At 38.8% G+C, this 12,877-nt stretch overlaps 1 protein-coding gene across 4 annotated transcripts in view; it reads left to right on the top strand.

Moving 5' to 3' along the window:
* Positions 1-10,833: 10,833 nt before the first annotated feature.
* The window catches only part of ZNF341 (zinc finger protein 341), a 35,790-nt gene continuing 33,746 nt past the window's right edge, over positions 10,834-12,877 (top strand). Inside the window, exon 1 of one of the 4 annotated variants that reach the window (XM_031953866.1) lies at positions 10,834-11,064. In XM_031953866.1, the coding sequence (XP_031809726.1) occupies positions 11,034-11,064 (31 nt within the window). In that variant the 5' untranslated portion in view covers positions 10,834-11,033. The other 3 variants (XM_031953865.1, XM_031953867.1, XM_031953868.1) reach the window with 3 other exon arrangements.

Raw genomic sequence — 12,877 nt, forward strand, 5'->3', positions numbered from 1 at the left:
GACAGACAGATAGATAGATAGATATTGAAGTTCCCTAGTATGAGGAAGGAGTTGGAGAAGTGAGACAAATTATGAACCAGGTACTGAGCTCACTGATGAAAAAAAAGAGTAATCTTTGAAGATCCATATACAATAGCTATCAGAATTTTGATTGGATGGTAGATATAAATCGTATATATAAACCTTGGTTCCCCGACTGCCACCGGGCAAGCATTGCCATGGAGATATCAGATTCTAGAAATGCCTTATGGATTCTGCCTTTTTGGTAATATCTGTTCAAAGGTTTTGGAGATTTGTAGGAGAAGGAATCCAGAAGAATTTGTTCATCTTGCTCATTTCCCCACATAGGAAGAACAGCAGTCATTGGGATCAAAAAAAAAAATTTTTTTTAAATTTTTTTAATGCTTACTCCCTGATCCTTCTTCTGGCAGTCTGGAGAGCTGCTGTTAGAGGATAGTAGTAATCAGAACTGCTGAGATATTTGATAATAGTACTTCCTTGCTACTGGCAGTAAAGAGAGAAAGAAACCACAGAAGAGATAAAGATCTGATACTCCCAGTTACTAGCCAGCAGTGGTCACTACCCACTTTATGTTGTTTACTACTCAATCAGATCTCCTCTTATCTTATTATGTATATCCCCGTGAATAAATAATTTTTTTATATTTTAAGAATTTATTTATTTTAACTTTCTTTTAAAAATGAGTTCCAAATTCTCTCCTCTCCCAACCCCTTTTCTATTAACTGAGAAAGCAAGCAATATATCAATTATTCATGTGAAATCATGCTAAACATTTCCATGTTAGCCATGTTTTTTAAAGGCAAAAAAAATAAAGAAAGTGAGAAAATTCTGCTTCAATTTATATTCAGAGTTTATTAGTTCTCTTTCTGGAGACAGATAGCATTTTTTCATTATGAGTTCTTTGGAATTGTCTTAAAGCATTGCATTGATCAGAGTATCCAAGTCTCTCTCAGTTGATCAGTATTACAATATTGCTATTACTGTTCACAATGATGTCCCGGTTTTTCTCTTCACTTAACTTCAGTTCACTTAAGTCACTTCACTTATTATTAGTTCATACAACTCTTGATGTGTTTTTCTGATACCATCCTTCTCATTTCCCACAGCACAATAGTACTCAACCACAAACAAAAGTCACAACTTGTTCAGCCATTCCTCAATTGATGAGGATCCCCTCAATTTCCAATTCTTTGACACCACAAAAGAGCTTCTCTAAATATTTGTGCACATATAGATCCTTTTTTTTTTCCCCTTTGATTTCACTGAAATACAGACCTAGTAATGGTATTACTAGGACAGAAGGTATGTGTGGTTTTTGGAATTAGTTCCAAATTGCTCTCCAGAATGGTTATAACTCCAGTGTACTTATTTGTCCCCTCATCCTCTCCAGCATTTATGATTTCTGAGATGTATGAGGTAGTACCTCAGTGTTATTTAAATTTGTCTCTCCCTAATCAATAGTGATTTAGAGCACTTTTGCCACATGATAATTGATAGCTTTGATTTCTTCTTCTGACAACTGCTTATATCCTTTGACCATATATCAATTGGTAATAGCCCTTATTTTTATAAATTTGATTTAGTTCTACATCTGAAAAATGAGTCCTTTATCAGAGAAACTTACTATAAATTTTTTTATGTTACTTCATTGATTATGATATCTTCCAGACCACCATAATAAAGCTAATGTAATAAGGCAAATATTGAAATAAAGAATCATATGAATTTTTTTTCACAGTACACATAAAAGTTATATTTATACTATACTCTATTTTGCTAAGTATAATAATATTATGTCTAAAAAACTGCATATATTATAATTTTAAAATGTTAGCCATCATCCAAGTCTTTACTGAGTTGTAATCTTTTTGTGAGTAGAAGATCTTATTTTAATGTTAGTGGCTGCTGACTGATCAGGATGATAAATGATTAAGGGGGAGGTGGCTATGGCACTTTCTTAAAATAAGACAACAGTAAAGTTTGCCAATTGATTGATTCTTCTTTTCATGAAAAATTTCTCTGTAGCATGCAATGCTATTTGATAGTATTTTTCCTCTGCTGTTGCATTTTTCTTTTTTTTAATTAATAGCTTTTTATTTTCAAAATACATGCAAAGATAGTTTTCAACATTTACCCTTGCAAAACCTTGTGTTCCAAATTTTTCCCTCCCTTCCCCCATTCTCCTAGACAGCAAGTAATCCAATATATGTTAAACATGTGCAATTCTTCTATACATATTTTCAATTTATCATGCTTCACAAGAAAAAAATCATTATCAAAAAGAAAAAATTAGAAAAAAAAGTAAGCAAACGACAACAAAAATGGTGAAGATACTGTGTTGTGATTTATACTTAGTCCCCACAATCCTTTTTCTGGATGCAGATGGTTTTCTCCATCACAAATCTATTGGAATTGGTCTGAATCACCTCATTGTTGAAAAGAGCCATGCCCATATTTGATAGCATTTTACCCACAGTAGAACTTTCAAAATTGGAGTCAATTCTCTCAGATCCTGTCTCTGCTTTATCATCTAAGTCTATGCAATATTTTTCAATATTATTGTGCTCCAGGAAATAGGAAGACTTGAGGAGAGGGACAGAAATGTTGAATTTCTGGTCAGTGGAGTAGTCATAATAAACACAATATTTGCCAATTAAGTTCTTCATCCATTATAGGTATAATTCATGGTACCCTAAAATAATTAAAATAGTAACGTCAAATTACTGATCACAGACCACTAATTGAAAATTTTGAAATATCACTAAGATTATCAAAATGTGACCCAGAAACACAATAGGAGCACAGCTGGAAAAATGGCACTGATAGACCTCCTTGATGCAGTTGCCACAATCCTTCAATTGTAAAAACAAAATAAAACAAAACAAAAACAAAAAACTTCACAACCCACTCTCCACCATAATATTATGAAATGTAATAAATTAAAGTGCAATAAAATGAGGTACGCCTATTGTTTTCCGATTAGATCCTTTTTGCTTTTGCTTTGTCTGAGATCATGATACCTTTTTTTTTTAGTTCAGTTAAAACACTTTAGTTTCTGCCCTAGCCCCTTTATTTTAACTCTGTGTTTATTTTTCTCTTTTAATTATGTCTCATAGAACATAGTGTTGGATTCTAGTTTCTAATCCATTCTGTTATCTGCATCTGTTTTATGGGTAAGCTTATCCTATTCATATACATAGTTATAATTACTAACTGTATATTTCCCTCCATCCCAATTTCTTATGTTTTATCTTCTCTTTTTTTTTATCCTGTCCTTCCTTAAAAGTCTTATGTTGTTTCTAACCACTGCCTTCCTTTTTTTTTTAATTTTATAACTTTTTATGAGTAATTTTTTTTTACATTATCCCTTGCACTCACTTCTGTTCCGACTTTTCCCCTCCCTCCGTTACCCCCTCCCCCAGATGGCAAACAGTCCTATACAAGTTAAATATGTCACAGTGTATCCTAGATACAATATATGTGTGCAGAACCAAACAGTTCTCTTGTTGCACAGCAAGATTTGGATTCAGAAGGTAAAAATAACCTGGGAAGAAAGACAAAAATGCAAGCAGTTTACATTCATTTCCCAGTGTTCTTTCTTTGGGTGTAGCTGCTTCTGTCCATCCTTGATCAACTGAAACTGAATTAGATCTTCTCTTTGTCAAAGAAATCCACTTCCATCAGAATACATCCTCATACAGTATCATTGTTGAGGTATATAATGAACATGAGTTCATGTAAGTCTCGCCAATCCTCTCTGTATTCATCCTGTTGGTCATTTCTTACAAAACAATAATATTCCATAACATTCATATACCACAATTTACTCAATCATTCTCCAATTGATGGGCATCCACTCACTTTCCAGTTTCTGGCCACTACAAAGAGGGCTGCCACAAACATTTTGGCACATACCGGTCCCTTTCCCTTCTTTAGTATCTCCTTGGGGTATAGCCCAGTAGAGACACTGCTAGATCAAAGGGTATGCACAGTTTGATAACTTTTTGAGCATAGTTCCAAATTGCTCTCCAGAATGGCTGGATGTGTTCACAATTCCACCAACAATGTATCAGTGTCCCTGTTTTCCCACATCCCCTCCAACATTCATCATTATCTTTCCCTGTCATTCTAGCCAATCTGACAGGTGTGTAGTGATATCTCAGAGTTGTCTTAATTTGCATTTCTCTGATTAATAATGATTTGGAGAATATTTTCATATAGCTAGAAATAGTTTCAATTTCTTTGTCTGAGAATTGTCTGCTTATATCCTTTGATCATTTATCAATTGGAGAATGGCTTGATTTCTTATAAGTTAGAGTCAATCTTCTATATATTTTGGAAATGAGTCCTTTATCAGAACCTTTGACTGTAAAAATGTTTCCCAGTTTATTGTTTCCCTTCTAATCTTGTTTGCATTAGTTTTGTTTGTACAAAAACTTTTCAATTTGATATAATCAAAATTTTCTATTTTGTAGTCAATAGTGATCTCTAGTTCTTTGGTCATAAATTCCTTCCTCTTCCACAGATCTGAGAGGTAAACTATCCTATGCTCTTCCAATTTATTTATAATCTCATTCTTTATGCCTACGTCATGAACCCATTTTGACCTTATCTTGGTGTATGGTGTTAAGTGTGGGTCAATGCCTAGTTTTTGCCATACTAATTTCCAATTTTCCCAGCAATTTTTGTCAAATAATGCATTCTTATCCCAAAAACTGGGGTCTTTGGGTTTGTCAAACATTAGATTATTAAAGTTATTGGCTGTTTTGTCCTTTGAACCTAACCTGTTCCGTTGATCAACTAGTCTATTTCTTAGCCAATACCACATGGTTTTAGTAACCTCTGCTTTATAATATAATTTTAAATCTGATACAGCTAGGCTACCTTCATTTGATTTTTTTTTTTCATTAATTCCCTTGAAATTCTTAACCTTTGTTTTTCCATATGAACTTTGTTGTTATTTTTTCTAGATCATTAAAATAGTTTTTTGGGAGTCTGATTGGTATAGCGCTAAATAAATAGATTAGTTTAGGTAATATTGTCATCTTTATTATATTTGCTTGTCCAATCCAAGAGCATTTAATATTTTTCTAGTTGGTTAGATCAGACTTAATTTGTGTGGAAAGTGTTTTGTAATTTTGCTCATAAAGTTTCTGATTTTCCCTTGGCAGATAGAATCCTAAATATTTTATATAATCAGTAGTTACTTTAAATGGAATTTCTCTTTGTAGCTCTAACTGTTGGGTTTTGTTAGTGATATATAAGAATGCTGATGACTTTTACCACTACCTTCCTTAATCTGCCCTCAATTCACCTGACTTTCTCTTATCTCCTTTCCCTCCTATTTCCCTATTGGGTAAGTTATATTTCTGTATACAACTGAGAGGGTATGTGTTTGTGTGTGCGTATACATATCTTTCCTCTTTTGAACCATTTCTAATGAGTGTGAGGTTCAAACATCAGTCTCCCTATTTTCCCTTCCACTGTAAAAACCCTTCTTTGCATGCTTCTTTTATGTGAGAAAACCTTCCCCATTCAACACATCACTTCCCCTTTTTCCCAGTGCATCTATCTTCCTCATTCCTCCATTTTTGTTGGAAGTTATGCTGACATAATTGACTTACATTCATGCCCTTTGTCTATGTAAACTGCTTTCAATTGCACAGTAATAATAAAGTTCTTAGGAGTTATGTCTTCTTAAAAAGGGATGCAAATAGTTTAATTTTAATGAGACTCATGTTTACCTTTTTATGCTTCTTTTGAGTCTTGTGTTTAAATAGTCAAATTTTGTATTTACCTCTGATCTTTATGTCAGGAGTGCTTGAAAGTCCTCTATTTCATTAAATATCAGTGTCTTCCCCTTCCCCAAATATTGTACTTAATTTGGGGTATAATCCTACCTCCTTTGCCCTCAGAATATCATATTACAAGCCTTTTGCTCCTTTAATGTGGAAGTAGCTAATCTTATAAGCCTAACTGAAACTTCACAATATTTAGACTACTTGATATATTTTCTCTTTAACCTCTGGAATTTGGCTAGAATATCTTGAGAGTTTTCTTTTGGAGATCTCTTTCAGGCAGTAATCACTGGATTCTTTCCATTTCTATTTTGCCCTTCAGATCTAAGATATTGGGATAGTTTTTCTTTATAATTTCTTGATATATGATGTCTAGTCTTTTCCTTTGATTATGGTTTTCAGGCAATCCAATAATTCTTAAATAATCTCTTTTTGATAAATTTTCTAGACCAGTTCTATCTAGTGAGATAGTTAAACTTCTTTTCTCCCCCTTTTTGGCATTTTGTTTTTCTAATTACATATAAATATAATTTTCAACATTATTTTTTATTAAAGTTTTTTATTTTTCAAAATAGTGGACAATTCTTCAACATTAGCCCTTGCAAAACCCTGTGTTCCAATTTCTGCCCTTTCCCCCAAACCTTCCCCTAGATGGCAAGTACTCCAATATATATTAAATATGGTAAAAAAAAAAATATATATATATATATATGTTAAATCCAACATATAGATGCATATTTATACAGTTGTCATGCCATGCAAGAAAAAAAGAGAAGCAAAGTAAAATGCAAGCAAACAACAACAAAAAGAGTAAAAATGCTATGTTGTGAACCACACTCAGTTCCCACAGTTCTCTTTCTGGATGTAGATGGTTCTTTTCATCACTGAACAAACTAGAACTGGTTTGAATCATCTCATTGCTGAAAAGAGCCATGTCCATCAGAATTGATCATCATATATAGTCTTGTTATTGCTATGTATGATGATCTCCTGGTTCTCGCTCATTTCACTTAGCATCAGTTCATCAAAGTGTCTCCAGGCCTCTCTGAAATCATCCTGCTGGTTGTTTCTTATGGAACAATAATATTCCAATTACATTCATATACCATAATTTATTCAGCCATTCTCCAACTGATGGGCATCCACCCAATTTCCAATTTTTTACCACTACAAAAAGGGCTGCCACAAACATTTTTGCACATGTGAGTCCCTTTCCCTTCTTTAAGATCTCTTTGGGATATAAGTCCAGTAGAAACACTGCTGAATCAAAGGCTATGCCCAGTTTGATAACTTTTTGAGCATAGTTCCAAATTGCTCTCCAGAATGGCTAGAGCTGTTCACAGTTCCACCAACAATGTATTAGTGTCCCAGTTTCCCCACATCCCCTCCTACCTCAGAAATGTATCTCAGAGTTGTATTCCTTCCTGGGTAAAGACCACAGCATGGTGGAAACACTCAAATTTTGCAGGCTTCCAACATGAAAATAGCAGCACAAAAAAGGCTAAAGATTGGGATAGTATTTCCCCATGCTGAAGTTAAAAGAGTCCAACTTTAATATAAAGTTTAAGTAGGCTGGAAAAATAAGTAAATAACAGTTTAAAAAATGAATACTTGAAAGAGGGCTAAATTTTGAGAAAAAGATGTGGTTTTTTTCTGAGGCAATTGGGATTAAGTGACTCGCTTAGGGTCACACACCTAGGAAGTGTTAAGTGTTTGAGGTCAGATTTGAACTCAGGTCCTCCTGACTTCAAGGCTGGTACACTATCCACTGCAACGACTAGCTACCCCAAGATAATGTGTTTTTAATAGATAAGTTGACTTTGAGATGTTTATAAGACAGCCAGTTTGAAATGTCCAAAAAACACTTGGTTATAAGATAAGAATTTGAGTCTAGAGATCTGTAAGTTGTCTGTGGTGAGATAATTGTACCCATGGGAGGTGATATGTTCATTAAGAGAAAGAAAAGGGAATGCTTTCATTATTTCCTTAGAGATTATAACATTGCACATGTCTCTGAGAACAAAGATCCATTGAAATATACAAACATCAAAGAGATTCTCAGTTATCTCTACCTATACTTTGTTCAAGGATAAAGAAAAATTTGGAACACTGGATATTGCAAGGGTGAATATTGAAAACTCTCTTTGCATGTATTTTGAAAAAGAAAAAGCTATTATTTTTAAAATCTGCCTGTTTATATCCTTTTCAATATTTACTAAGGAATTCCTCTTAAGTCTTATAAATTTAAACCATTTTATTATATATGCTGTATGACATGTAGCAAAAGGTCCCCCCACCAAATTTACCTATTTCCTTTCTGATTTTAACAATCGTTTGTGTAAAACCTTTTAGATTTTATATACTCAAAACTGTTTTTATCTTGTGTGATCCTTGTCTCTTAGTCATAAATTCTTCCATGTTCATGGATCTAAATGATGATTTCTTCCTTGCTTCTTTATGATTTTTTATATCTAGGGCATTTATTTGGATCTTATTTTGATATATGACAAAGAGTTGATCTAATTTCTGCCAGAATGCTATCCACTTTTCCCAACAGTTTTTGTCAAATAGTGAATACTTCCATCCAAAAATGTAGGTTTGGGGGTTTAGCAAAATTATGTTACTGGTTCTGTATATTATATACATAATCTGTTCCACTGATTGATTTATTTGATTGACCTATTTTTTAACCAATGCTGTTGTGATTACTGCTTTATAATTTGAGATATAATATTTCTAGACCTTTTTTCCTTAAGATTCTTGATCTTTTAATACTCCATATTTTAGCTCTATAAAATATATCTTTGATAGTTTGACTGGTTTTTTTTCCTGCTTTTCTTGATTAGCCTAGTTTACCACCTCTAAACAAAGATGTATAGGGGAGAGAAGAGATAGGAGAAGGGAAACGTGGAAAGAAAGGGAATGGTGAAGAACTGGGGGAAATTCCATATCTACACCCCAAACTCAGAACCTGTGTGGGTGGTTCAAACAATAGTCTGTGCAATTTTCTAGTACTCTAAGGTCCTACCAACCCGTCCTTCTGAGGAAATAACTTGCTTAATTCAAACATAAGACAGCTCCTAATTGGGTCAATAAACACAGTTCTGAATGCCCTCGGAGTGTGAGGAAATAGCTTGTTAAGGAGTAAGAGAGGCAGGAGAGGGAGAGGAGTCCCTCCTCCCCTAGTAAAAGTTTTTTTAGTAGAAAGCTCTATTAAGTGCTAACCTATTTCTTCAATAATTACACTTGGTGGGAAGAATAGATTCTTAGACTGACCTAAAAGCTTGGGGGAAATTCTGGAATCCCAACAAAGCCAGAATGTAGGGGTAATGGCTTCCAGGAGATACCCAATCCTGATATGGGGAGTAGCTAATTCTGGAAAGCTCATCAGTTTGACTACAGAGTGATTAGCATTTTGGGCATAGCAATTCTGCAATATTATTGAGTACGCAGTCATAGAGGGATTATGACCTCCATCTGTGAAAGAAATGATCACATAAAATCAGGGAACTTGGAATTAAAGAGAGGGGGCAGGGGAGGGCAAAGGAAAATATGTTGACAACTGAAAGAGAAGGCAGAGCAATCTTGGTGTGGGCACAGGTTCCTCTTCAGAAAGACCTAACTTCAACATCTTAAAACACCCGGAACTTTTAATTCTGAGGTCTAGGGTAGAAAGGAAGATTTGGCCTAGGGAAACTGGACTTTTAAATTGGCTGAAGACCACAGAACTTTGACCTGAAACAGCTTAGGCTAAATGATAGTTCTGAATCAAAACAAGAGTATCATTAACACCAGGGCTTCAATTCTCTGGGCATCTCTTTTTGTGTCTGTCAGTATGGACTCATCCTACAATTCCTTCTCTCAAGGGCCACCAGGTGGCTCCAGGAAAGCAAGGGAGATCTGAGGGAACAGGAATTTCTGGTGACACCGGAAGGGGTGGGCAAAATATCAAGGCAGGTGTGTACTCATGGAAGAGTACATCTGTGTGTACATATATACAATACAAGCATTTACATATATGTATATGTATGTCTGAAATCAGTGGGATGATATGATGGGGAGGGGTTAAAGTTTGTAATGTTAGGTGTGTGCGGAGGATTTTAATATTTTAAGAGTCAACAAGGAAAGGGATTGGCTTTAGTTTCGGTTTAGACTGGGTTTTAATTCAGGGGATATGTAGAACAGGGCAGAGGGGATCAAAAAGCAGAGAGTAGAAAGTGTCAGCGATGAGATGAATGTGTATTGAGGAAGGGGTGCAAGAAGAGGGAATGGGAAAAATGTGAAAGGGGAGTGTATGTAGTAGACTCATAACACAGGATAGAAAGGTTTGTGTAACAGAGATAGTGTGTATTGGAGAGGGTCAGATAGGGAGTGTTAGAGCCAGGTGTTTGTCAGGCAAGTGGTATGTTTGTACACAGATAGGATGCATGTGGGAGGTGGACCCCAGAGGAAAGGACTTGTGGGGGGAGTATGTATTTGAATATGGATTTATTAGGAATGGGGCTGCAAATGAATATGGAGCGGGTCCTTGGCAGTCTCTAGGATGGTGTGTGTAGATGGAACCTAGGGAGGGTAGGGGGTGTGTTAGGGGGAAGAGGAGCTTAGCTGGGAATAGGTGTTTCAAAGATGGGGGGTGGAAATGTACTCTAGGTAAGGGTGTGTGCCTATGTCTATGAGTTTATTTGGACATAGGGCTACCTGCCAAAGGTTTGTGTGTGTGTGTGTGTAGACTCCACTAGAGCAGAGGGTGGGGGTTTCGGACTGAGGGTTTGAACGTGGGGAGGGGCGGACCCCCGTGGGAAAGTATGAGTTTGATCAGGTGGGGGTAAGGTGAATGGAGAAGGGAACCCCCGTAGCAGAGGGTATTGGGGGAGATTAGAGAGGGAATTATAAGGGGAGGAGGGTGGGTAAGGGGGGAGGGGATAGACTCCGGGGCAGGGGGTGCGTGCACTTTACTGGATGGGGTGCTGGTGTAAGGGGGGGCCTGGTGAGGGGGGGGTTCATCAGGTCCGTGGCAGCAGCGCCTCGGGGGCGCCCCCTGCCGCCCGCGGGCCCTGCCTTCGCGCCCCGGAGCCTACTGCCCGCCGCCGGTCTGCCTTCTGCTGCCGCAGCTACCGTCTTTGTCCTCCCGGCCGCCGCCGCCGCCGCCGCCGCCCCCCCACAATGCTAGTTTAGCCCCGAGCCCTCGGCGGCGACGGCGGCGGCGGCTCCAAGATGGCGCAGACAATCTTCGAGGCGCTAGAAGGTGAGCGGCGCGGCGCGGGCCAGACTGCAGCGGCCGGCGGGCGGGCGGGCTGCGGCGGTGGCTTCAGGGCGCGGAGGGGCGGCGCGCGGCCCCGGGGAGCGGCGGGCGGGGGTGGCTGTTCCGCGCCGCGCGCCGCCCCTCCCTCCGCGCCGCTGCCGCTACCAGCCCCAGCAACCTCGTTGCCACCGCCGGCGGGAGCTGAGGCCAGGGCGCCCCAGGAACGGGGGCGGCGGAGCCGGGTGCCTGGAACAGCCACAACGAGGGGCCTTGCGCGCGGGGAGGGCGGGAGGAGGTCCGGGACCTGGAAGAGCCGGCCCGTAGGCCCTGGCCTGGGAGGGGCGGGCCGAGAGGCCTCGGTCGCCATGCCCGGCCGGAACTACACAGAGCGCCCTGGGCGGCCGAGAAAAGCCGGCCTTGTTCGGTCTCCGGCGGCCTCTCCCTGCAGCCGAGCCTCGGGGTGGGGCCAGGCCTCAGGGCCTTTCCTATCTTATCAGCGAGGATACCGGCCTTAGTGTGCGCCGATGGGCGCAGGCCCTGCCCTTGGGGAGGTCTCATCTGACCGGGGAGAGAATGTGAGTGCGGGCGCCCACCGGGGCCCGTCCCCTCCTCCAGCTGTCAGGCTGAACGTGGGCAGGGCCCTAAGGAGCGCCTGGAAGGGAGTTCCAAGATAATTCACTCGCAACCCCCATGCCCTTGTATCAGAGGGATCGAAGGAATTGATTTGTATTGATGCCTTTTATTATTTCGTTTCTGAATAGACCAACAACTCTTCTAGCTTGCCTTCCTTACCAAGACCGAAAAGAAAAACTAAGCTGCTCAAAAGGCTAAGCAGCTCCTGGGAAGTGCCCGAGAAAGCACACCCAAGTCTGCACCCTCGTCTCCCTAACGTTCCCGAGAGCCGAGAAGTGCTTTCTCTTAGTTCTTTTCCGGGACCAGACCTGGCCTTTACATGTAACTGTCCGTTTTATTGTTCTGCCCCCGTACGTTATTGTTACCCTGTACGTTTGAGCCTACATCAATTCAGAGGGATCTTTCTAGGTAGCTCCGAAATTAGTCATGTTCTATTTTGCAGTTATAATGTTCCCTTCCATTTCTGCTCTTTAATTTGTTTGGTTAGCTGATGAACTGTTGTGTTTTTCTTGGTGACCCCCACAGTCACATCACAGAAGACGTCTCTCTTTTTTGGTTCCTTGTGGTGCTGTGGGATTTTTAGGGTCAAAGGTTATGGACATTTTATTCAAGTTTTTCTTAAAATTCCAAATTGTTTTCCAGATTAGTTAAATCAAGCAGTATTTACATCTTTTCTTATCTCTGGCAGTTTGCCAGCCTCAACATTGTTTTTCTTTTTATTTGAGACTTGAAGCAGTCTTTAATATGCCAACTCCTTTACTTTTCAATTGAGGAAACTGAAGTCTAGACATGGGAAGTGACTTGTCCAAGTTCACATAAATCATAAGTTTTAAGTACAATTGAGCTTAGTTCTCCTTAGTTGCAGCATAGAAGCTTAGACTCAAAGTACCTGGTTTCAAAACCCATATCTGAAAATTTACTATTTGTATTGTATTGGGAAAGTTACTTAAATCTTTTTAGGCCTTAGTATCTTCATCTTTAAAATGAGGGGCGTGGATTAGATGGACTCCGTTGTCTCTTCCAGTCCTAAATCTATTATCTCTGATTCTAGCTCCTACATTTTGTTCCTACCCTGTACCCTGAACTCCTTTTATTGACTTCAATTTCCTCATCTGTAAAATGATTTGGTTAGATTAGATAATGTCTCAGGGCTTTTCCAGCTCCTAAGAATCTATGATTGTAT

Source organism: Sarcophilus harrisii, chromosome 2 (genome assembly GCF_902635505.1).
Source record: "Sarcophilus harrisii chromosome 2, mSarHar1.11, whole genome shotgun sequence".
NCBI classification, from domain to species: Eukaryota; Metazoa; Chordata; class Mammalia; order Dasyuromorphia; family Dasyuridae; genus Sarcophilus; species Sarcophilus harrisii.